The sequence below is a fragment of the Labeo rohita genome, chromosome 4 (genome assembly GCF_022985175.1).
Source record: "Labeo rohita strain BAU-BD-2019 chromosome 4, IGBB_LRoh.1.0, whole genome shotgun sequence".
Classification (NCBI taxonomy): Eukaryota; Metazoa; Chordata; class Actinopteri; order Cypriniformes; family Cyprinidae; genus Labeo; species Labeo rohita.
Window position 1 is genome coordinate 23,814,390 of NC_066872.1, and position 27,548 is coordinate 23,841,937.

At 35.9% G+C, this 27,548-nt stretch overlaps 1 protein-coding gene across 2 annotated transcripts in view; it reads right to left on the bottom strand.

The window, feature by feature from the left end:
- Positions 1 to 27,548, bottom strand: part of LOC127164329 (proton myo-inositol cotransporter) — a 70,095-nt gene that overhangs the window by 4,912 nt on the left and 37,635 nt on the right. For both annotated transcript variants that reach the window (XM_051108197.1, XM_051108198.1), the window contains exons 4-6: positions 25,705 to 25,813; positions 9,636 to 9,799; positions 8,074 to 8,194 (exon numbers count right to left, since the gene is read on the bottom strand). In XM_051108197.1, the coding sequence (XP_050964154.1) occupies positions 8,074 to 8,194; positions 9,636 to 9,799; positions 25,705 to 25,813 (394 nt within the window). The remainder of the gene's footprint in view (positions 1 to 8,073; positions 8,195 to 9,635; positions 9,800 to 25,704; positions 25,814 to 27,548) is intronic.

Sequence of the window (27,548 nt, forward strand, 5' to 3'; positions counted from 1 at the left end):
GAGAGAGAGAGGGGGGGGGACTGGATCGGGAAAGGTCCACAAGCCGGGACTTGAACTCAGGACCCCTGAAGCACAATGGGGTTATATGTCAGTGCACTACCCACGAGGCTATCAGCGCCCACATCAGTGCACATTTTTCTAAACAAAATAGTTGTATTCATAATTTCACATCAAAACGTAATAACTTGCTCCGCCCTCTATCATATTTTCACATTTCAGTCAACTCCTAATGGATAACATTACACTAAGCCCAACCTTAAAATTCTTCTTGTTGAAAATCATGTTTCACTCATAAATACATCAAGTAACATTACCAAAGTAAAATCGAAATATATATATTTCTTCGTTTCGGCTTTATTTGATCAAAATCACATTTGTAATACTGTGAAATACACTGCTTAAAAAATTAACGGAACAAATTACACTTTGGACCTTGATGAACAAAATATTCAAGTTAAAAATTATCTACTTATATACATTTTGTAATTTGTTGAGGATAGAAAGATGTGACAATGGTCGTGGAAGCCAAAATCATAAACCCACTGAGGGCTGAATTCCCTATCAAAGTGAAAAACCTACAGACTGATTGAAATTTGCATGAATTTCATCAAAGGAACTCATAATCGAAGTCTGGAGCGTGTATGGCCCCCATGTACCTATATGCACTCCTGACAACATCTAGGAATGTTCCTGATGAGATGACGAATGGAGTCCTGGGGGATCTCTTGCCAGTGCTGGATCAGAGCACACAGTGAGTCAGTGGTGCTACTTGGCAATGGATGCTCTGATACGTAACGTCCCAGAGGTTCCCAGTTTGATTTGGGTCTGGGGAACGTGAGGGCCAGTCAATTGCATCAGTGCCTTCATGATCAAGAAACTGCCTACACCAGGCATGGTCAAACTCAGCCCTTAAGGGCCAGTGTCCCTGCAGAGTTTAGTTTCAACCCTGATCAAACCCTGAACAAGCTAATCAATGTCTTCAGGATTACTAGAAGGCTACAGAAAGGTGAGTTTTATTGGAGCTAAAATTGGAGCAGGCACACTGGCTCTCCAGGGCCCAGTTTGCCCATGCCTGACCTATACAATCTGGCCATATGAGGCCAGGTGCAGTCTTGCACCAGGAACAATCCAGGGCCCACTGCACCAACAAATGGTCTGACAGTGGCTCTGAGGATTTCATCACGGTACCTAATAGCAGTAAGGCTACCATTGGCTAGCACATGGAGATCTATGCGACCCTTCAAAGATATTCCTCTCTAGACCACCACTGGCCCACTGCCAAAACAGTAATACTGGATGATGTTGCAGGCAGCATAATTATCCCCACAGTATCTCAACTCTTTCACATCTGTCACATGTGCTCAGTCTGAACCTGCTGTCATTCATAAAGACAATGGGGTGGACCTGCCAATTCTGGTGTTCTCTGGCAAATGCCAATCAAGCTGCATGGAGTTGGGCTGTGAGCACAGGTCCCACCAATGGACGTCAGGCCCTCATGCCACCCTCATGGAGACAGTTTGGTCAGAAACATGCACACCAGTACCCGACCAATCATTTTGGAGGGTTCTGGCAGTGCTTCTCCTTTTCCACCTTGTACAAAGAAGCAGTTACTGGGGTACTTCTGGGTTGTTTCCCTTCTACGTCCCTGTACAGTTCTCCTTGTGTAACAGTCTGTCTCTCAGTATCTCTTGCATGATCTTGGAACTGTGCAGGGGGACACACCAAACTTTCTTATGACAGGACGTATGGACCTGCCCTCCTGGAGAAGCTTAGTGTGTGTTCACACTTGTAGTTCGGTTTGTTTGGTTCATTTGATCTGGACCAAAAAGAAAATTATACATTTGGTCCTGGTCTGCTTAGCGTAACACTGGCATTTTTGATAGTGAACCTCTAAAGATACTGAACCTAAAGGCATAGTGATACATTCACACATTACTTCATGTTTTTGGTTTGTTTAGAAGTCTTTGGTCCATGTCGCGTTCATATTTCATCCGAACTGCACCAGAGTTTCTTTAGAAGTGGACCGAGACACATCTTTTTAGCGGTATCCATCCGCTTGTTTGGTGCACACCAGGGTTTGGATTACAGCGTTCACACTTACTCAAATGAACTGCACTAACAGAGCAATTGCACCAGAGTTTGTTTTAATTATACCAAACATGACAAGTGTGAACACCCCCTTAGTTTCACTTGGCCAGACCTTCAGATTGATGCCAGAAAGTCTGGGAACACTGGCCTCTTGAATGGCCAAGGCCATATGACTGACAGGTAAAGCAACCAATAACATTTGGTTTGGTGCCGCGTCATGTTTAGGCGCGTGGAAATGTCGCCACTATAACAGACCGGTGTGTATTTTAAAGATTCAATGCTGTGAACTTTACATTTTTCACAACTTTTTAAAAATCCAGCGTTTAGCTGATTCTGATTCTCCTACTTCAGAGAAAACAGTTCTAGAGGAACTAGCAGTGACGTAAGTGTACACTGATTGGCCAAATGCAAACGAAACACCAGCTACTCTGCATTTTTAAAAAGCCTTGTAAAAATATTTACATTGAAAACAGTGGTAACCGCATTAAGCTACCTGTTGTCTGCAGCGTTGTTCTTTTATGTAACACTGCAAGTTGTCATAGGATATTTTGTCAGATTCGCGTAAATTTTGCGTTTACGTTCCATCTCTATTATCACGAAGCCCATGACACACAACAAAAACACCTCAGATCACAGCTCCAATAACCTGTCAGCCGCTTCAGAGTTCTTGCTGCCGGTGTGAATGGAACCAGGAAAACAGCCCGAGGGGGAAATTAGTTTTCTAGGAACCACCATGCTGACTAATTCCTAGAATTGAGTTCTTAGAACTACGCAGTGTGAAAGCCCCTATAGTGACAAGAACCCTAACAAAACACAAAACTAGAGACTAATCAGTCAGGAAGGATAAGAAGAAAGCAGTTGTCTGTGGCCACCACCTGCAAAACCATTACCTTTTTGAGGGTTGTCTTGTTGTTGCCTCTCTAGTGCACCTGAACAAAGCAGGTGCAAATGATTCACAATCACTTATGCTTCCTAAGTGAACAGATTGATGTTTTAATTTAATTGATGTTTTAAATGTTTTAACTGAAGTTTAATTTACATGGTAATATGCTGTGATTATTAAGTGTTCCCTTAATTTCTGGAGCAGTGTATTATTACAGTTTAAAATGACAGACATCTATTTAATTTCATTTTAAAATGCAATGTATTCCAGTGATGGCAAAATCTACATTGCCACATCCTTCAGAAATCATTCCAATATGATCATACACAACTTCTGTTTATGTTAACTTTAAACCGCATGAATGACTTGATCAGAAATCTGCATGATTATGAGATCACAACCAAGATTCCATTAACATATATATAAACACATATTCAATATTTATCAGTTACAGTGTGTCCATTAAACACTGTTTTCCATTATGTAAGACTTGAGGACAGGGCTTCTGAGAGACAGTCTATACACAAATTGGTTTGCTGCTGTGATGGCAGTGAAGGTGCAGCCATTAGCAGGAAAATAAACATGCTTTGTTTTGGCGGTGTGTGTATAGTGAACTGAATGATGGCGTGAATTAGGATGGAGAGAGAGAGTGGATGGGGGGGGGGTGTCACTGTTATGAGGTTCCACTTCAGACACTCTATTACTGTGACATTAAGGAACAGCAAGCAGCCTGGACCTAACACATGCAATTATTTCTGCAACATATACACCAACAGAGCCAAACATAAAATTGATTTTCACTTAGGTTGGAGACCAATAAGATGTTTGTTGACTAAAGGAAGAGGAACCTATTAGAAACGGTATAATTTCACAATTTGAGTGCTGATATAGACTCTAGTATAACAACAGTTGTCCACTGGAGATTAAAGTCCATTTTAAACCATTTTAATTCTGGAATGTGACATACTTTTGAGCGAAAAAATTTAAATGACAAAACTGTATAAAGTAAAAATGTCAGGGTGGTACAGCAAATTTTTAATATTCGAGGACTTAGTATGTCCTCCAGAACTTTAAGTATACTGCTCTGACACTTCTTGGCACTGAGTGTACAATTTCATGACAAATTTTCACATCTGTCCTGTTTAACTCCTGGTGGACGACCTCCTTAAATGCCCTGGTCTTTATTGGGAAGTTTTGCTCAGCTCGTCTCTACAGAATCCCCTACAGCTGCTCAAGAGTGTTAAGGTTGAGTGAAATACATGTCCACTGAAGGATTTTTACCTTGGGAGAATTAATATCTTCATTTTCATGCTGAAAAAATGCCCAATAATGCAGGGACTGAGGGGAGGGTAGCATCTTCAGTTTCAGTTTTTTGCATTACATCACATAGCGGCGTGTGAATTCATGACAGCACTGATAAAGCACAATTCCCTGACACCTTCAGCACTCATACATCTCTATATAAGAGCTTTACTACCACTGAACGTCACTGTGGGTACCAGGCACTTCTCACTGTACTTCTCCTCTAGCAACACCAGAACATTCTGGATGCTTTTGGATCTGAAATGATTGACTTGGTCTCTTGAGAGCAGAGTATGGATTCCCAGAAGTCTATATTTTGTAAATATGGGCCTTGGGAGAGGTTAAATGAGTTTATTGTGCTTTGGCTACAGTAGGTAATTCTAGGGGTGACAACAACCATCCATGTCACTTCTGCAGGCTGCGTCATACTCTGTGAGATAAAGTGTCTTTTCATAGCTTTTGCCAGCTCTGAGACACTCTCCAAAGAACCCTAACATGTCATCTAAGTTCAGAGTAATTGCTGAATTTGTTACGTTTTAGAGGAGGTGTACTAATTTATGCTGTGCACTGTTTATGTTAAAGGGGTCATCGGAGGCCCATTTTCCACAAGTTGATATGATTCTTTAGGGTCTTAATGAAAAGTCTCTAATATACTTTGATTAAAAATTCTCAATGGTTTTGTAAGACAACACCCTTTTTACCTTGTCAAAATCAGCTCTGCAAAAATCATCTCATTCTAAAGGGTTGTTCCTTTAAATGCAAATGAGCTCTTCTCACCCCGCCCCTCTCTTCTCTCTGTGGAAAGACGATCTTGTTTACTTTAGCCGCATTTAGCTGCGTTTAGCTGTGTTTAGCTGCTAAACTTCCTAACTACCACGTTATAAGGAAAGGCGATCGCAAAGATTCATAAAAAAATGCTTATACTCACTTCTGCTGTAAGTGAAGCTGGATCATGAATGATTCGTGCGAACATAGATGGATATATGTAGATCGGGAGGCGCATTCCCTTCACAAACAAATGTAATCCACTGCTTGTTCAGTGGCTCAGATGTCGGGAGTAAATGACGACCACTATGTTCATTATTACATCCAGCAACACAACACCTCAATCTGAAATATTCTTGTCTAACTTACATCCCTGCTCTGGCATCAAAACAAGGAAAGTTACTGGACTGTGACAGCTGGTCTAAGGTAAGAGCTCATGTCAATCAACTAGCGGCCTCTGTCGGTGTGACGCCACAACGACAGGCATCTGAGAACAGCTCGATTTGAAAAAGGGGATATTATTTTTACAGATTAATTAAAAACCACTGCATGGATTTTCATCATTATAGGGTAGATTTGTACATACACTGCCAACACACATTAATGTTCAAACAACATGAAAAAGTGAACTTTGCATCCGATGACCCCTTTAATATCAGTTCCTTTAACAAAACTGATTTGCTATTTAAAATCTTTTGGTTGTTGTTGTTGTTTTTAAAACTATTTAAAAATATTTTGTCCACCAAAATAAAGTCATGTGTGGTGACCAGAAATGTGGTGCAACCAACGTACAAAAAAAAAAAAACATAAAACAAGAAATGAATCCAAAGATGAACATGCAAACCCTCACAACTATGTGTCAATAAATTGCTTAAAATATCAGATTTTACCTTTTCATTACAAGGCTAAGTTAGTTTAGATGGTACAATGGCATGCGTTATGACTCTCCAAAAATGTATTTAATGTAAAATGTATGATATTTAGAAAAAAATTCCATTTTCCTTCCCCCCCAAAATATCAATAATTATATAGGACTACTCCCTTCTTGAAACTGGCACTTTTGTTGAGACTTTTTAACCAAACAAGAAACTGTTTGTGCAGTGTCTGGGTCTGTAAAACCTTAAAACCCCTGCTTTACGACATTTGGTCTGGGGTGCTTCTATTAGGGAGTGTAGGACCATGATAGATTCTTCTCCTGTATGCTAAGAATTTTAAGAAGAATCTCGATTTCTGCAGCAAAGATGATAGATGTAGATGTTGCTGCCCCTGAAATCCACATGGGGTCAATGGTACTGGCAGGTGGTTCTTATGATGTGGAAACTGATAGTATTCATAAGGTCCCTAAGTATCAGTTGAATTCCACAGTGTTTCTTTAACCTCTGAGCTATCCATGTGCATCTCATTTTTAGGGATCTCCCATAGAGGCTTGATATTCACTTTATTCCAGTATGAATCAGCCAAATCAAAGTGTTCCATGCTAGGACCTACCTAGAAAGCTATAAAATAGGTATAATCCATCACTTTTAGAAACAAGAAACGTGAGTTTGAAATAAATTTTCTCCCTGTCCTACTATTACACTGGGTACTCCTTACCAATTTTATTACTAAAAACAGATACGGAATATATTGGCTTACTGAATTAAAAATATGCTTTGATATGGAACTTTAGTAAGTGAAGTCATATGCTGATTTAGTAACTGTTCTAAAGGATTTGGTGAGTTCATTCAGTTAAGGATTCTTTAAAAACTCAAATCTGGCCCACAAGATCCACAGTTTAGCTCTAACCCTAATCAAACACACCTGAGCATGCCTTATAACGTGATCTATTGAAGAAACAAAGTCACCTACATTTCGGCTGGCCTGGGGGTAAGCAGATAAACGTCAAATTTTTTTGGGTGAACTATCCCTTTAAGGATCATTAAAAATCACAGGAAGGTGAGTTTGATCAGGGTTGGAGCGAAACTCAGCAGTACAAGATTTGAGAAACCCTGTTTCAGACTGATTCATACTGGTAACTCCAGATTTGTGAGTCTGTTTGAGTAATTCATTAAAAGAATATTTTTATAATAGCTATTTGGACTACATTGGTCACGCTATATGCTTGTATGCTAATTTTTTGCATGCAGCCCATTAATGCTTGTGATGCCCACCAATAAACTTTTGAGAACTTCTCATATATTTCATATTTGGACATGAACACACCACCATTTTCAAACTTTTCAAACCGGTGTTGGGTATTTAAAAAAAAAAAGGAATTAGTTATAGTTACTAGTTACTTCTCACAAATTGTAGAGCTATATCATTATAAAAGTAAAAGAGGATGTATGGTCACCCTAGTGAACATGTAGGTAAACACTTGATAAATATTCATGAATAAGCCAGAATTTACCTCAGAAGAAGAATGCAACGTGTGTCTACTTGGATAAAAAAAACGCTTCAGTGAGCTCAATTAAAGTAACACCGCATTTTATTGTCAGTAATGGTAACGGCGTTGTAATAGGGAAAACAGTAATTTGTTTGATTACTCATTACTAAAAAAGTAATGGCTTTAGTAACACCGTTTATAACGCCGTTATTCCCATCACTGTCCACAACCAACTTTTTTCTAGTTCAATCCACAGTATGAAACATGCTGCAAATACTCCACTAGTAATCCATTCCACCAAGATTTGTCACTCTTCAAAATGTCTTCCAAAGAACTTTCTTGTTCTGATGACAGAATTTACATTTTTGTGTGAATCCCATTTACTTCCTTTGGTCAACCAACTTTTGCAGAAAAGTCATGGTGATCAAGACACTCCATCAGTTGACTGACAGAGGAAGTCTTGCACATTTAGAAACTCATGCCTGCTCTGGGGGACTGTATCTTCAGTCACTTTTGATACGTGCTAAATGACAAGACACCAGATAACAAGACAGCTGTCACTATGTGGTGACTGAGTGTACTATATCCTATATAGTGTACTTATGAATTATTTATATTGTTATTGGTAAGAAGCTCTAGAAGATAAACATGCCCATTAAATCATACTCACAGATGTGTTGTGCAGCTGGAGTTGGGTGTCGTGGGGTCCGTCAGATGTAATGTGACAGGAGGAGAATGCTGAGCTGACAGGAGGAAGCCAACAGACAGGATACAAAGACTGAAAACAGTACCTGTACAGAAAAAATAAATCAAAAATACATATTTCAAAATGTTCAGAATAGCATTTCAAATAACAGAAATGTAGTGGAAACTTGGGCATGCTGTAATACAGTGAAGCTGTAACAAGGACTATATTTTTGGAACTTGTACATATCGTCACCTTGGAATTATAAAGTTCTATCTGATGTTTTTGTCAGAACTGAGTTATTCACATATTCTTATTCTGTGACTTATTTACATCATGTGATGTTTTTTTTTTTTTTTTTTTTTTTTTTGTAAGCAGTGTACATTTTTGGGCCTTTTTTTAGAAAGCAAAAAGGGTTCTATCTACAGAAGTCTATGGAACCCAAAAACTGCTCAGAATGCAGACAGAACCTTAAAATTCCAGGGTGGCGATATTGGTACAATATGTTGTACCAATTTCATTATAATATGTGACCCTGGACCACAAAACCGTCATAAGTAGCATGGGTATATTTGTAGCAATAGCCAAAATACATTGTATGGGTCAAAATAATAAAATAATTTTTCTTTTATGGCAAAAATCATTAGGATATTAAGTAAAGATCATGTTCCATGAAGATATTTTGTAAATTTCCTACCATAAATCTATCAAAACTTAATTTTTGATTAGTAATATGCATTGCTAAGAACTTCATTTGGACAACTTTAAAGGCAATTTTCTCAGATTTGTTTTGCACCCTCAGATTCCAGATTTTCAAATAGCTGCGTCTCGGCCAAATATTGTCCAATCCCAGCAAACCGTACATCAATGGAAAGCCTATTTATTGTCAATTTACATTTAGACATTTAGCAGACACTTTTATCCAAAGCGACTTACAAAAGAGGACAATGGAAGCAATCAAAATCACAAAAGAGCAATAACATGTAATTGCTATGCCAAGTCTGTTAGCCTAGTAAACGTAGCAAAGGTTTTTTTTTTTTTTATTATATAATAAATAAAAAGAAAACAAATAGAATAGAAAAGAAAAAGCAAGCTAGTGTTTGAGGCCTTGCAAAAAGAACAGATAAACTAATGTTGTTGCTTTTTTTAAGAAAACAAGCAGTAAGTAAATTAATAGAGTATAAGTCTAAAAGGGCAAGTTTTTTAATTTAATCTCAATTTCAAACCCTTATTGTGGTCCAGGGTCACATATGTATAAATACAGATTTCAGTGTTATCTCCAAATGTTCGGAATAGCATTTCAAATAAAAATGCAGTGGAAACTTTGGCAAGTTGTAACAAGAATTATAGTTTTTGGACCTTGTACATATTGCTGCAATACTCTGTATATGTTTTCATTTGAAACAATTTCATTATTGTTTCACATATTTGTATATTACAAACTAGCTAGCCATGGTCTGTACTATCTAATGAGTTGAAAATGTTAAAATGGCAACCAAATGTTATCCAAAAATAACTTTTGAAAAAAAAAAAAGTAAGAATCTTACCGAAGATGCTTCCCAATGTAAGTTTGCGTCTGCCCACCCTTTCAACCAACCAAACGCCCAGTAGAGTAAACAGGAAATTTGTGAACGCTGTTACAGTCACTAGCCAGATGGCCAACCTGTCATCACGTACTCCCGACATCTGCAGAATGGTGGCGCTGTAGTACCTGTAATAACAAAATGCAAAGGAAACATATAAACTTCCTGGTGCTTTTCAATACCTTTTTTTGTTAGTTGCCAGGTTACTTTTTATGGATAGATTACATTCTGATAGAAAAGCAAAAATACAGCCACAATACATCTAAGATCGATCAGATCGATCAACCCTGACTTAAGCAACATGCGTCATTTGACTTCACTTTCCAACAAGAAACAAACTTAAAAACATTTCACATAACGTTTATGAAATGATACCTTAATTTTCATCACTTTTCGTGCCCAACATTTTCAAAATGTTGGGAGGTATTTTATGTAATATTTTCTTCTTTTGTGTTTGCCATAATTCACAAAAAAAACACGAAATCGCCCACATATGAGCCAATGACATTGTGGCCTTGCAACCCAGCTATCTCTTTCTGTCTGATGTCATTTCAACTTTTTCAATTAAATCAGCCTCTATTTTGTTTTAAGCATACTTTAAGCAACTAATTGCCTCTTATTATGATTTGCAGGGCTTTGAGTGCATCAAATATCCTTTTCATCAAGGTGAGCAGGGGTCGAAATTATTTTTTCGATTTAGCTGTTAAACCTAAATCAACAGGAGTTGTGCATTAATGTTTGAAATCTTTCTTTGTTATTAAAAACATACAATAAACAGTCATTCTATACCGTAATTAAGCATGTACTCAAAAACACAGACTCACACTCGTCTATGACATCAGCACTTGAACGCCGCATAATGGATGTGAGGTTAATCGAGGGAGCGGCACTCGAGCAAAAGTGTTTTTCTCCACACAAAGGAGTGAAGCAGGAAAACATTCATTAACCCAAAGTAAAATGCCATCTTCCTGCTCTCTCTCTCTCTTACATTCATAAGGGATTTGCATTATTTTATGCTGCCATAGTCTTGCATGCCAGCTTATTCAGAATTAACTCTTCCAAAAATGGTAATTCTTTCACTTACTCATCTTCGTGTCATTCCAAACATTTATGACTTTCATTCTTCCATGAAACACTAAAGAAGTTTAGCAGAACTTTCATTTTCTGCTCATTTTCATACAATGCAAAGTGAATGTGGACCAGTGGATCTTGCTGACTGGTTAAACTCCAGAAATTAGTCAGTGATTGCAAATTGGTTTTGGTCTCAGTCAATCATTGGATGCCAAATTCCAATATGTGCATATTTAAATCACTTTAATGAGATTTGACACCCCATCCCATGACATTCCATGAGACCATTTCATCCAAAACGTTTTATCCAAATACACAGAGATACAAATAATTCTGTCAATGCTATAGATATAGATACAGAGTGCAACAGTTATGAAGGAAAAACAGATTTTTTTGATAATTTATAAATATTAAAAACAGACCTGTTGTGAATTCTGAGGTTGTTAACTGATGGTACAGTTTTATGCAAAAGTTTGGAAACCCCTTGCAGAATCTATGAAAATGTGAATAATTTTAACTAAATAAGAGAGATCAAATGCATGTCTTTTTTATTTAGTACTGTCTTGAGTAAGATATTTTACATAAATGATGTTTTCATATAGTCCACAAGACCAAAAACTAGCTGAAATTATTAAAATAACCACCTTCAAAAGTTTGGGAACCCTTGGCTCTTAATACTGTGTGTGGTTACCTGGATGATCTACGACTGTTTTTTTTTGTTTTGTGATGGTTGTTCATGAGTCCCTTGTTTGTTCTGAACAAAAATCCACCAGGTTCTTCAGTTTTCCAGCATCTTTTGCATGTTTGAACCCTTTCCAGCAGTGACTGTATGATTTTGAGATCCATCTTTTGACACTGAGGACAACTGAGGGACTCAAACACAACTATTAAAAAAAAAGGTTCAAACATTCACTGATGCTCAAGAAGGAAACACGATGTATTAAGAGCCAGGGGGTGAAAACTTTTGAACAGGATGAAGATGTCCACATTTTTTTTTGCTGAAATATCATTTTTTGTCCATTTAGTACTGCCCTTTGGAAGCAACAGAAGATACTTGCATGTAACAAATTTAGTACAATTTACCTTGCTCTTCGAATTCAAAAAGTTTTCACCCCCCGACTTAATGCATCATGTTTTCCTCTGAAGCATCAGTGAATGTTTGAACTCAAAAATGAAAATTCTGTCATAAATTTCTCGCCCTCATGTCGTTCCAAACATGGACTATTTTGACAATTTCCTTACTACCTTTCTGGGCCTTGAACATGGTAATTGGGTTGCTGTCTGTGCAGGGTCAGAAAGCTCTGACATTTGTTCTAATGAATGAAGGTCTTATGGGTTTGGAACGACATGAGGGTGAGAAATTAATAAAAGAGTTTTCATTTTGGGGTGAACTATCCCTTTAATGCAATAATGCATGCTATGAACAACAAAAGCAAATATACTGAATACAACTAATTCATTCCACTGAAATCCTGTGTTTTTTCAGTACAAGTAATCTCAAAAGAAAGTCTGGCTGTCCGGTGTTGCTTCTATTGCTAACAGAATTTAACAAGATACAGAGATTTTGTGATAAAAAGAAAAAAAGAAAAGGAACAATGCTTTCAATCTACCCGCTGAGACTCTCTCAGTGTGTAGAAAGTACACACTCTGCACAGAGAGTGCTGATAAGAAGAGCTGCTGTGAAATCACACATTGGGGGTCTCTATTGTTTGGTCTACTGTGTCAATTTTAAACTAGAAACAATGTTTAATTAGGCAGAGATCCAGAACAGACTGTGTCTGTCTTCAGACTCAACAAAGAGACTTAAGAACTGCCAGATGACAATTGCAGTGGCTTCCTGAAATAATGGTTTACAAAAGCATTGCTTTTTATATTTTGTGACTGCTGAAATATGGCATGTGAAGTGTGAATAAGTGTGAATGAGTAACAATCACAAATGCGGTATATTAAAGTTTATATTAAATGTTTTCCATGTTTGGTTGCCCCAACAAATATATTCATATCAGCCATAACCAGCTAGCACTAAAGTAAAACAAAATGATCCTTAGTAGCATTTACCATAAACAGGGTTTGAATTCAACTTTGTAGCTCACCAGCCAATTTGGCTGCTAAATTTTAAAGTTACTGGCCATTCATAACTTCTACTAGCAAGCAAAAAAAAAACAAAAAAAAAAACAGTTTGAGGCTGTCCACACTGGCAAGGCGTGACAAGGCGACCATTGCAAATCATTTGAACTTTGTGTTAGTCCGGCATAAATAAAAGCATCAGTTTACTGTTGGGGATTTGTTGTGTCATGCCGCATCCAGCGTAGACAGCGTCACTGATCATAATGGGTGCTACTGTATTTTGTTACGTACGAAATGTTCATGAGATAGCATTGCCAGCAAAGTAGACCAGCCCAACCTAAGTTTTTCTTGTCTTGCTTATGTTATCACATTTCTAAACCATTTACCACATAAATATCATGAAACCATCAGTCACATTTCACATCAAAGTAAAAAAAAAAATGCATTTTATAAAAATTAAACACACCTACAATGACAATTTCAGTACTTCACTGTTCCTAGTTGTCACGAAAATATTAAGAAACAAGACAATTTTCTTATTTATTTATTTATTGCAAAATAGGCTGTAGCTTTTTCAGTTTTGATTTTGATGTAAAAAAAAAAAATCACTGAGAAAATCTTGACATGTTTTAAGATTTAATCTTATACGAATGCTTTTTCCTTGCATTATTGACACCAACATAAATACTGGTTCTTATTAAAATGTTACTGTAAATTGTTTTTCAACTTTGACTCTCCACATTAAGGTAATGCAACTTTTTATCTCACAATTCTGACTTTTTTCTCATAATTGCGAGATGTAAATTGAGTTTACATCTCACAATTCTGAGTTTGTTTTTTCTTTTTTTCAAGATTTGTGAGGTTTAAACTCGCAATTGCAAGTTAAGTCAGAAATGTGAGATATAAACTGGCAATCCTGACTTATTTTCTCAGAATTGCATGATATAAAAATTACAAGTTATAAAGTCAGAATTGCGAGATATGAACTCAATTCTGAGAAATGACGTCAGAATTGCGTGATAGCAAAGTCGCAATTACCTTTTTTTTTGTTTTTTACTCAGTGGCGGAAACGGGCTTCAATCAGATTTTGAGCAATTAAATTGCTCTAATTATTTCCATTAATGCAGCTGTTCAACACTTGACGTCAAAGGGTCTCAGCTGTGCGACATTGAGCATTTAACTGACTTATTAAAAAAGGTCATTTTGGCAGCTAATGCAAATTTAAAGGGATTTAATTCCCATTTTCATGAAGACTGGACTACCGTTGAGCTTTTCAGTGACTTTCACACATCCATCGTGTGTGCCTGTAGACCCAGGCCTCTCAGAGGAGATGAATCACGTTCACCTAGTTCTCTGTTCACAGTGTTCCCTTGTGTGTACGTGTTTAAAAGTGCTCTGTCTTGATCCTTAAAAGCATCCTGGCTCAATTCCATTGGGTTGATGAAAATTGGAAGCCTTTGGTTGCCCTCCACAAGGGTCTTCTTGAAAACTCATTCCCTAATTGTCTCTTCTATTGGCCACAAACACACTGGATAAACACCCTGCTAAAAGAAACGGGGGTACAGTACTGTAGTACAATGATAGAGTGATGAGATTGTATTGTTTGTGGTAAAAGGGGTGTCAAAGGTCAGGAAATGAGAAGAATGAAGCCTAAGCCACTGATGAGTGTTCACTACAGGGGCAGATAATAGATGTGTCTTATTCCCTGCACACCATGGCAAGTGCTTTCTTTCCTTTTTTATAATACAGCGCTTCTGGCAATGGGTCAGCGACCCCTGTGGATTTGTTCAGATAATCTCAGCTGCAGATCTACAGGTCTTCAAGTGGCTAATACCACCTTCTGCCCTTGAATAATGTTAGTATTGATAAATGCATGAGAACAGCACCAAATATCATATGCATTTTTAGCTTGTCTTTAAACTATAAACATTCCCTTAAAGCATGATCAAATTATAATTAATAATAATCAAAAGATTGTTTGAAAAAATGGAAATGCTTGTTGGCTGGGAGGATAAGCACAGAACTGTCATGATAAAAACATTGATCCATCACAAAGAGCATGATCATATCAACAAGATCAGTCCATCACGACCAGCTGAATTAGCAGATGTCTGGTTAATCAACCAAAATAGAAACCTGTTTCTTGACTTTTATAGCTTATGTAAGCTGGATTGTTGATGCCGATAGTTAAAAGATTCTCAGTGAAGCTGAAAAATAGAAAAACAAGACAGATTGACCTTCAGAATTATGCAAGCGCTAACACAGTCACGGCTTTGAGTTATCTACAGTGCTGCTAACCTCCCTACAAACGACTCGGTACACGAATGAACACAAATGAAAGATTTTGTTAAACACGAAATGGCAAAAGCCGTGGACTCGTGCCAAGGTGTGAGATGGATTCCTATCTGAAAATAGAAACTGTTTGAAGGGTACTTGGACAAAACCCTGCATGGCAAATTTACCCCCAGACTTCTCGATGTGAGTCAAGGAACCAACAGAGATGTCAAATCGCGAGCGAGGAATGGGGGAAGGGCTCTGATGGGGATAGAAGAGGTAATTGCTGAGTGTTTGGATGAGATAAAGAATGGTTCGTTCACCGTCTAGACTGGATCTCATTTGAAATGGCCACATCAAGAGGATTCAGAACTTTTTTGATGTTTTGAGAAAAATCTTGACAGTCACTTTTAAAACTTTTAGACTTTTAGACTAAGCTGGAACATGGAGAGCTGTCTCATGTCAGATAGATGAATACATTTAAACAGATTTGGATGAAACACCATACTAAAATACTCTGAAAGTGACTCTTATGAGTCCTTCGTGAATCAGCATACAGAGCAACCAAGTCTGATTCCTGATTAATGCCTCTTATGAGCCACTTCTTCTTCATATTTACATTTATTCATCTACCCAAAGTGACTTTTAGTCATTTTTAGTGAATCACAAACACTTCAGAGCAAATTCTGAATTAATCTGACTTGCTTACTGAACCGAATATCATTAATTTAGCCATGTCTAACTCAGTAATCCAAAAACTCATTATGATGATTGTTTTATTTTGTTCTTAATTTTTGGCACATAAGATCTAAATAAGTCATTAGTGGAATAATAAAGGGGTCATCAGATGCCCATTTTACACAAGTTGATATGTGTAAATATAACATAACACGATACATGTGGTGGGAAGATATGAATGCTAAGCGTAGCCCTTCAGTTCAGTAAATAATAGACATTCAACAAATAAACTATAAATAACTATAACCTTTCATTACACAAAACCGTTAACTGGAACTTTAAACTCTTGTTCCAATTAAGATCAAGACAACATCCAAATACAAAAACAATATATGACTCATTTAAAATCCATTTTATTAGAAGTCATCAGTGTTAAACCCTCCTACTATTCCGGAAATATGGACGTGTACACAGGTGCCGGATACCAGACACTCTCAAACACACAATGTTCTCTCCTAAGAGACTCCCGCTGGTCGGCAGACTGCCTCATTCACTCTAGCCGAAGGTACATACACCTCACACTGACATTTAAGTTATGAGGCTTTCTCAAAGGTCTTACTACTGGCACACTCCACTGAAAGAAAAGTGAGAGTTCAACAGCCATTTGTCTTTCTTGTACGCGCTAAGGCCTCAAAGGCAGCATTATAATGACTGAAAGCTCAACAACACTGACACTGGGTTGTGATTTCACAGAATGTCACGATGACTAGCCTTTGTGTGTGTGATTAATTACATAGTGAGAATAATCACACATTACCAAAATGTTGGTGTCAGTTCTGTTTTAGAGCAACAACTACACCATATTATACACTATATACTATACAAAAATACCCAAACTGACTTCATAAATATTCAGTGATCAAAGGTTTTGCCTTTGCCTGTCAAAGATTTTAGATTCACTCACTAACTTGTTGCTCCCATCAATTTTGCTCTCTGGGTGCTTCCTAAATGCTGTGCTCTACTAATTTCAAAGACAAGACCAGTTCTTTCGAGTTTGAGTCCAGGATATGATCTGAGTAGGAGTCAAAGTTAAGACCAAGACCTGAAGAGGGTCAAGTTTGAGAGTCAAAAAATGGTCTTGAACTCAAGGTCAAGAAATACTCAAGAGTGAGTATGGTCTCAAGTTTTACAACACCACTCTACACTCAGTCAAAACCATCTAAAGCCTCTGTTGGCAATTGAGAGTTTACTAAACAATGTCTTGTGAATTGTGAAAAATCTACCTGATCTTATAACAAAAACATACCTCTGGGAACTTTTTTGCAAGATGCAAAATATGTACCAATAAGTACATATCACTGCCGTTTCCAACAGAAATGAACACTAGAGACAGTAAAACAGCAAGCACTTGTAATTGTTTTTGTACACAGTTATGATTGCAGCTCCATATGTTTCACTTTCCAGATGTAACAAGCTTGCGTGATAGCTCAGCTGGTACGGAATTATACTTAGGATGCGGAATCCTTGGGTACAAATACCATGTAAAACATAAAACGCCACTCAATAGACATTTCAAGTCAGAACTGTGGACATACAAAACCAACGCCAAACAACACGTACCATGCGTACGTTTATCTGTTCTGGGGAAAAAAAAGAAGCCACTCTTTTAGCGCCACTCAGTGGACATTTCGCATCGAATATGTCACGAAACGTACTGTACATGGTGGTACGTATCTCGCGTCTTGTGATAAAGTTCCCACAGGTACTTTTTTGCCATGAGATCAGGTTGGATAAAACTGGCTGGGATTTTGAATGTGACTTCACATTTACCGTGGCTTCAGGCGTTATTAACAGGCATCTCGAGAACAGAAAATAGCGAAAAATAGTTGTCAATCCAGATTCATCGACTGAATGCTGACATTTCCTGCGGGCCTCATTTTGATATGCATTTACTAGCATAATTTTTTTTTATTATTTTTTTTTTTTTTTTAGGGTTTTGATGATCAGGGTTCTGATCATTTTTTCTAAACCCCATTAGCAGATATTTTTTTTTCCAAGCAAAAACTAACACAAGTAAATGTATAAGTAAATGTATCTTGACAAAAGAATGTTTAGATATTTGTACTAGAAAACAAGATAAAATGGTAAGAAAATCAAAATTGTGACTTCTACAGTTATTATAAAGTGCCACTGTATTACTTAAAGGGATAGTTTAATCAATGTGTATACGTGGTAGAAGCCTAAATTAAATCTATTCATCATATAGCAGTGTAAATGATAAATGATAACAGAATTTTTAACCTTGGTTTATCTGACACATTAACTGTCGTGAATGCACATCAAAGTCTGACACAGACAAGAAGAAATTGTTAAATAAAGTCATTATTTTTGTTATCTTTGTGCACAATAAATATTCTCGTAGCTTCATAAAATTAAGGTTAAAACACTGATGCACCATGGACTATTTTAATGATGTCCTTACTACCTTTCTAGGCCTTGAACATGGTAATAGCTCTCGGATTTCATCAAAAATATCTTAATTTGTGTTCGAAAGATGAACAAAGGTCTTATAAATTTGGATGAACTATCCCTTTAATGAGGTTCACCATATATCATTACAATAAACATATAGGTTGCATTTTTACCCCTTAAGAATGATCTATTTAAATTTATATTCTATTTTCTTTAAAAAAACGACTAAAGGTTTCAGGCTTTCGGACCATCTTATTTCTTTCAAAACAGCAGACCTGAATAGAAATGAGCATTCTGAAAGGATTTTGCATATGGACTGACTCATAGAGCAACAGATTGCTTTTGCTGTGTTTGGTTGAATCTCAGACACAATCCATCTTCATGATAAACGTGATGTAACAGGAGTGAAGGGACGTAATGGAGAACAGGCTGAGAGCGCTGAGGGTACTGTGGACCTGCACTCAGCACTGAAGCCAGTGAGAAATGTGTGTGTGAGGGAGAAAAACAGAGGGAGACGCTAAAAGAGAGACAGACAAAGAGGTAGAGAGAGAAGCACTCCCATGGGGACTAACCTATTTCACTAATGAAAGGAATGAACATTGTTTCGTGCTCAGATGGTATACGGTATTATATACACACACTGATCTGCACCCAACAACACACACAAAAGACAGACACAACCAAAGTAGGGCTGTTGATGCAGACAGAAGCTAAAATGTCACATAATGGGAATAAAAATGGCTTGCAGAGCCTAGAATTATATTATATATCAGTAAAGTCTGGTCCACATTGCACATAATGCTGGCTATAAATCACGCTGGAATGATTTTATGCATTTTATGTAGACAAGATAAGTGCACATGAATGTCACAATAACAAGCGTTTGTGAATGTTTGCTGGAACTACGAATTTGGGAACTCGGGAATCGTTAAAAGGAGAAGTCCACTTCCAGACCAACAATTTACAGATAATGTACTCACCCCCTTGTCATCCAAGATGTACATGTCTTTCTTTCTTCAGTGGTAAAGAAATTATGTTTTTTGAGGAAAATGATTTTTCTCCATATAATGGACTGATATGGTGCCGAGTGTGAACTTCCAAAATGCAGTTTAAATACGACTTCAAACGATCCCAAATGTGGTTCCCAGCCGAGGAAGAAGGGTCTTATCTAGCGAAACGATTGGTTATTTTCATAAAAATAATACAATTTATATACTTTTTAATGTTAAATGCTCATCTTGTCTTGCTCACCCTGAACTCTGTGTATTCTGGCTCAAGACAGTTAGGGTATGTCGAAAAACTCTGATCGTATTTTCTCCCTCAACTTCAAAATCGTCCTATATTGCTGTTTTACCTTTTTTGTTAAGGGTGTTTGATCTTCTTTGCATGTTCACTTTGCAAAGACTGGGTCGGAACTTCTGACAATGTAGGATGATTTTAAAATTATTTTTGAAGTTGAGGGAGAAAATGCAATCAGAGTTTTTCGACATACCCTAACTGTCTTGAGGCAGAATACACAGAGTTCAGGGAGAGCAAGACAAGACAATCATTTGAGATTAAAAAGTATTTAAATTGTATTTTTTAAATCGTTTTGCTAGATAAGACCCTTCTTCCTGGGATTGTTTACAACCGCATTTAGGATCGTTTGAAGCAGCATTTAAACTGCATTTTGGAAAGTTCAAACTCGGGGCACCATATTAGTCCATTATATGGAGAAAAATCCTGAAATGTTTTCCTCAAAAAACACAATTTTTTACGACTGAAGAAAGAAAGACATGAACACCTTGGATGACAAGGGGGTGAGTACACTATCTGTAAATTGTTGTTCTGGAAGTGGACTTCTCCTTTAAACTGTTGGTAATTATGGAACTTGCGACCATAGGTGGGTAAAGATGCTTTGGGAAACACAAAGGCTCTTGCCATTTTTGTTTGCAATATTCATCAGACGGTCAGTGAACAGACAGTGGGAGGTCCATGGCTGGTTAGCATGAATCATGCACAACTCCATACGGATCACAAATCACAGAACGCCAAAGACTGGTGGTGCCAGTACTGTCACAAAGCCAATGAACAAGTCATAGCGTGCCAGAAAGAACAAAAAACTGGCCAACAGTGTATCACTCGAAGCAATCAGTATTGCTGATGACCGCTAGTGACTCTAATTAGCATCCGTCTTTATTAAAACACAGAGATTCCGGATTGTTCTGTCTGTTTCGGCAACATTAATCTAATTATTTTATCCAGGCACAGATGAGGCTCACTTGCTACGCACACATACACATACAGGATCCCATCTCAGAAACCGACGACCACCCAGCATCAGCAATACTGATCATTCCACAGCCCCTGAGACTTTTTACAATGCTACCATTTCTGTGCTAGAGTGTAACGACAATGTTTTATACTAAATGAGACATTAATTAGCGATTAAGGCATGTGAATAATGGCTTTGGAGTGGGGTGAGGGAGAGAAAGCTGTATGCTGGAAAGCAGGCATGTTCAATGTCTGATTGGGAGGAAGCATTAGCACAAGCTAATTAGAGCAGTGCTTCAGCCTACACAGGGTCTTGTCCATCAGGAGGGGCTGCTGATCACTGATAAAACAAATCTATTGTCCTTGTGTCTAAATATATTAAGCTGGTGAAGACACTGACGTTTTTGTTCAAAAATTAGCTATTTTTTGTGGTGTTATTAATATTGCTGTGTCATGTTACGATTAAAAAAATATATAGCTATTATATTTAATATATAACTATTGTCAGTTTCATACTGTTTATATTTTATATTTTATTGTTTTATGGGCATATAATATATACTGCCTTTCAAAAGTTTGGATTCATTAATTCATTCATTTTTAAGGAAGTATCTTATGCTAATCAAGGCTGCATTTATTAGATCAAAATGACAGTAAATTAAAATTACAATTTAAAACTTTAAGGTTTTTGTAAGTTTTTCTATTTGAATATATTTTAACATACTTTAATAAATTAAATTTCCTGTAATTGTAAAACTAAAGTTTATTTATTTATTTATTTATTTATTTATTTATTTTTAAGAAAGAAATTAATGCTTGCATCAAGGATATGTTTAATTTGATTTTAATGTTCAGTTTAAGTTTTATTATTTTTTTTATATGCTTTTGTCTTTTGTCATGTTTTTTTATATTAAAATTTAGCTTTACTTGATTTTTATTTCAGATATAGTACATTTTGTATTTATGTATTTTACATAATTTATTTGCCAAGTAGCTTTTACAAATTTCTTTTTTTTAAAGAAATTAATACTTGCAGCAAGGATATGTTAAAAGGATATGAAGTGATAGTAAAGACTTATATTGTCAGTTTTAGTAATTCTGTTATATGCTTTTGTCATTTGTCATGTTATTTTTTTAATATTTCAATTTAGCTTTACTTTTTTTTTCAGATATAGTACATTTTGTAATTACATATTTCATGTAATTTAGTTGCCAACTAGTTTTTACAAATTTTACAAATTAAAAAAAAAAAAAAAAACACTTATAAAACAAATCCTTGTCCATTTTTTTAACTCTAACCCTAATATTTAATATTGTAATATTGAAACTATTGGCAGTTTTTAAATTGCTTAGTATGTATATTTTATTACTTTATTGGCATAGACTACACTGTAAAAAAAACAACAACATAATTTGTTAAGTCAACTAAACATAATTTGTTACCCTGCAGTCTTAAGTTTTAAGTTTAGTCAACTCAAATAATTTTAGTCAACTTCAAATATTAAGTTGTACTAAGTAAAAATTTGTTGACTAAACAAATGTTAATCTTAAAAGCTGGACTTGTTGCCCAGCTGCCTTAAAATTTTAAGTTGAATGAACTCAAATATCTAAGTTGTCACTTAGCACTTAACATTTCAAGTTGACTAAACCTTTATGAGTTTAAAAAAACGTTAAATTTGAAGGCAGATGGGTAACAAATTATTTTAAGTGGAATCAACAAATTGTTTTTTACAGTGTATATATATATATGTGTGTTCAGTTTTTATTTTAAGTTTAGGTTAAATTTCAGTCATTTTTGTCATTAATATTTAGATTTTGCTTTCATTATTTTTCTTTCAATTTTAGTACATTTAGCACTTAAACATGTTTTATTTAAGTTAGTTGCCAAGGCAGCATTTCTAATTTTCATGTAGGTTTTTTAAGATTATGTTTGTTTGTTTTTTGAAACAAACAATTGACAAAAATGATTTTAAATAGTTTTCACTGATACATTGATATAGGACAGAAAACAACAGGACAGTGAGCTTGTGCTGGTATACTTGTTGTAACTACAGTGTTACGAACACATTCCCCCTTGATCCAAATCAATATTTCCGACTGACATAAAATCGGCACACGTCCCCCCAGACATTTGCTCCATGAGAGGTATTGACAAATGCTTCTTGCCGAGGTTAAGCTTGACAGACAACACAACCCACAACAAGACTTCTTGTGTACAAAAGACTGACATCTGACAGTGCAGAAACGATTGAAAAGTAGGGGCTTGTGGATAAATACGAAATTGCACATCAGGTTAAACCTCGCAAATACTTCATATATATGTGTGTGAGTGTACCTGTCAATTTTAACTGCTCTACTGTCTGTCTAAACCTGCTCTGAACAGATTGATTGACAACGACAGAAGGATAAGAATGAAGGTGTTTGATTGATCGAGAATGTCATTTTAGGACCCATCTGTCATGACCTGTCATCTTCCAAAATGACAGCTGAGAAAAAGTAAACACACAGTCACACACACACACAATTTTCTCCTCTCCCTCCCATAAACACTTCTCATTTTTCCATGAGGGGTTGCCTAGCAACAGCACACATTCCGAGATTGTTTACGATGCTTGAAAAATAGTTCAGCGCATAAGGAGCGAAAAAGACAAGAGATCACGAAGAGGAAATCACACTTTAGTAGGATATGCATTAAAGTTCAGCTAAAATGAGAATTATAGGCGCAGACACATCTGTGAATGCGAATAAACAACTTGTGAATTTCGAATCAGTTGTGAATCATCCAGTCTGGCCACCCACATAAAGGAAAATCCATTTGTTACGTTTTTTTTCGGTAGAATATCAACATATTAGGATTGTTCCATTATTGGTCCCCAAAGGAGAAATTTCACTAGGCACAGTAAAACAATAAAAAGAGATTAAAAAACATGCAAAGAGAGAGAGAGAGAGAAAGAAAACATTCTAATAAATACCTAAACATAAAAGATTTACGATAAGGTTCCATTTGTTAACTATATTTAAGGCATTAACTACATTTGTTACAGTATTTATTAATCTTTCTTAACATAAAAATGCAGGTGTTCATTGTTAGGCCTTGTTATCTCAGGTCCATTAAATAACATAGATACAATTTTTGGTTCTATTAGTAATTAGTAAATGTTGGAATCAACGTATGATTAATAAATGCTTTAGGTTAACTAATGTTAACAAATTGTTAAGCACCAAAATTACTACACTGCAAAAAATGCTTTTCTTACTTAGAATTTTTTTTGTTTTGTTTCCAGCCAAAATATCTAAAATTCTTAAATCAAGAAGGGCTTTCTAGACAAGCAAAAATTATTGACCTGTTTTCAGAAAAAACAAGTCAAAATTATGTGAGTTTTTGCATGAAAAAAGCAAAATAATCTGCAAATGGGGTAAGCAAAATAATCTTGTTTTCTGCTTGAAATAAGATTATTTTGCTTACTCCATTGGGAGATTATTTTGCTTGTTCTAAGCAAAAACTCACTTAAATTTGATGTCTTTTTTCTGAAAACAAGACAATAATTTTTGCTTGTCTACACTGTAAAAAACAATTTGTTGAGTCAACTTAAAATAATTTGTACCTGGCAGCCTTAAAATTTTAAGTTCAGTCAACTCAAAAACAGTTTATTCAGCTTGAAATATTAAATTATACTAAGTGACAACGTAGATGTTTGAGTTGAATCAACTTAAAATTTTAAGGCAGCTGGGTTACTTACCCATCTGTTAAGTTTAGCAAACACAAATATCTAAGTTGTTACTTAGTACAACTTAACATTTCAAGTTGACTAAACTTATTTTAGTTGACTCAACTTAAAATTTTAAGGCAGCAGGGTAAACAAATTATTTTAAGATGACTCAACAAATTGTGTTTTTTTATTTTTTACAGTGTAGCAAATCCTTCTTGATTTAAGAATTTTTAGATATTTTGGCTGCAAACAAGACAAAAAAGTCTAAGTAGGAAAAGCATTTTTTGCAGTGTAAAAGTTAACTAAAACTTGTAAAACTGTATAGATATGTTTACAAAAATAGAAAAAAAAGACAAAAAACACAATTACTAAGACTTTCACTAAAATTAAAATTAAATGGAAAGAGAAAATACAAAAAAATGTCAAAAATTATTAACAGAAAAGATAACAGAAATAAACCTGTTCTGAACTCAAGTTCCAAGTTAGCACTGCATGTGAATAAGGCAATCCCAGAATGCACTGACACGTTTAGAGAGGAAAAAATCTGTCAAGATGGCGTATATACTGTGAATACTTTTATATCAATTAAATATCAATTTAAAGTCAGACTATTGATGCTAGTTTACATTAGGTGGCCTTAACTACCATGTATTTAAATTACACTGCAAAAAATGCTTTCTTACTTAGATTGTTTGTCTTGTTTCCAGCCAAAATATCTACAAATTCTAAAATCAAGAAGGATTTTCTAGACAAGCAAAAATTATTGACGTGAAAAAACACGTCAAAATTAACACGTCACCTCAATAGCTGAAAATGTGTTTTGTAAGACAATAAGAATACAATAAGCACATTGTACTTTTTGTTTAAGTGTGACCAACTATTTCAATTAAATTTAAAACAAAAAACATTTCTGAAAAATGTACTATTTTACTCAATATTTGTAAGTGCTATTTGTTTTTATCTTTATTGTGCTTATATCAAACTCTGCTGGGGACTCTTTTGCCCAATTTGTATGGAGTTGCTGTCTATGTAAAGTGTTTCATATCGTCACTAGAGGTTCATTTTAAAGCAGTGCTGGGCAACGTTTAGCTCCAACCCTAATCAAACACACCTGCCTGTAGCTTTCCAGCGATACCGAAGACACTGATTAGCCTGTTCAGTTGTATTTGATTAGGGTTGGAGCTCAACTCTCCAGGACAGTAGCCTAACAGGACCAAAGTTGCCAAGCCCTGATTTAAAGGATGCTTCCTTAAATGTAGTTTCCTATGTAGAGAGCAAGACAGCTAGTAGGTTTTGAAAAAGAGTTTACGACTGTTTTTGTTCCAAGAAACCTTGTCTGCCATTATAAGTGCTTTAAAAAGTAAAATGCTAAAAAAAAAAAAAAACAATGTACAACATGGCCTCCTAAGTAGACTTGATAATATTGTTTCAACTGGTACCTACTGATTTAAGTTGAGATTCAAAGAGCACCTGAGAATTGAGCTACGAATTGAGTTACTGAGACTTACATGACCGTGTTGATGCCAGAAAGCTGCTGGAACATCTGGAGTCCACAACCCACAATGAGAGCACGGCGTGCCGGAGGGTAGGTCAACATGCGCCAGATCACCGGGCCCTCTGAAAGCACAAATATAAATACAAATTTACGTCAACATGTAGACCTGCATCAACAACAAGTATGACTCACATACTATTCTAAGAAATACCTCTGTCAAAGCCTCATTTACACTGACAGCGATTAAATGGATTAAATGAGATTTGAGAGCCTTGATGGGAATGGGATTTGGGAATGGATGATATTCAGTTTATGGATTAAATTAATACCTAGATATATACAGTTTTATGCAAAAGTTTGGGATCCTCTTGCAGAATCTGTGAAAATGTGAATACTTTTGACAAAATAAAGAGAGATCATACAAAATGCATGTTATTTTTTATATAGTACTGTCCTGAGTAAGATATTTTACATAAAACATGTTTACATATAGTCCACAAGACCAAAAACTAGCTGAAATTATTAAAATAACGCCCTGCAAATGTTTGGGAACCCTTGGTTCTTAATACTATGTGTGTGGTTACCTGAATTATCTAAATTTTTTTTGTTTTGTGATGGTTGTTCATGAGTCCCTTGTTTGTTCTGAACAGTTAAACTGAGCACTGTTCTTCAGAAAAATCCTCCAGGACCTGCAGATTCCTCAGTTCTCCAGCATCTTTTCCATCCTTTCCAGCAGTGACTGTATAGTTTCCTCTGATCCATCTTTTCACACTGAGGACAACTGAGGGTCTCAAACACAACTATTAAAAAGGTTCAATCATTCACTGATGCTCCAGAAGGAAACAGTGCACGAAGAGCCAGGGGGTGAAAACTTTTAGAATTTGAAGATCAAGGTAAATTGTACTTATTTTTTCTTCTGGGAAACATGCAAGTATCTTCTGTTGCTTCCAGAGGGCAGTACTAAATGGGAAAAAAAAAATATATTTTAACAAAATAAGAAGAAACTGGACATCTTTATCCTGTTCAAAAGTTTTCACCCCCAGCTCTTAATGCATCGTGTTTCCTTCTGGAGCACCAGTAAGTGTTTGAATCCCTCAGTTGTCCTCAGTGTAAAAAGCTGGATCTCAAAATCATACAGTCACTGCTGTAAATGGTTCAAGTTTGCAAAAGATGCTAGAAGACTAAAGAATCTGCAGGACCTGAAGTATTTTTCTGAAGAACAGTGGTCAGTATAACTGTTCAGAACAAACAAGGGACTCATGAACAACCATCACAAAACAAAAAAACATAGACCATTTATGTAACCACACACAGTATTAAGAACCAAGGGTTCCCAAACTTCTGCAGGGGGTTATTTTAATAATTTCAGCTATTTTTGGTATTGTGGACTATATGTAAACAACTTTTATGTAAAATATCTTACTCAGGACAGTACTTAATAAAAATAACATGCATTTTGTATGATCTCTCTTATTTTTGTTAAAATTATTCACATTTTCACAGATTCTGCAAGGGGTTCCCAAACTTTTGCATAAAATTATATATATATTTTACTGAAAAACAGTTCATAAGCAGGTCTGTTCATCACAAAAAGCAGCCTGGACTTGTGGCTTCAGAAGATATGGGATACAGTTATATGGACTACTTTTTATGGTACTTAAAACAGTTTTGTGTCACCTTTTGCCATTCTCCTTTTGCACTGTGGCCAAAGAAAAAAAAATCTCCAAGTGTAAACTGATAAGGAGGCTAATCCATGGCATTAAAATTAATAACAAAATAAAATTAATAATACATGTGTTTATACATTTAAACATTTAGTAAGAGAAGCATAGAGACATCCACAGAAAATTCTAACTT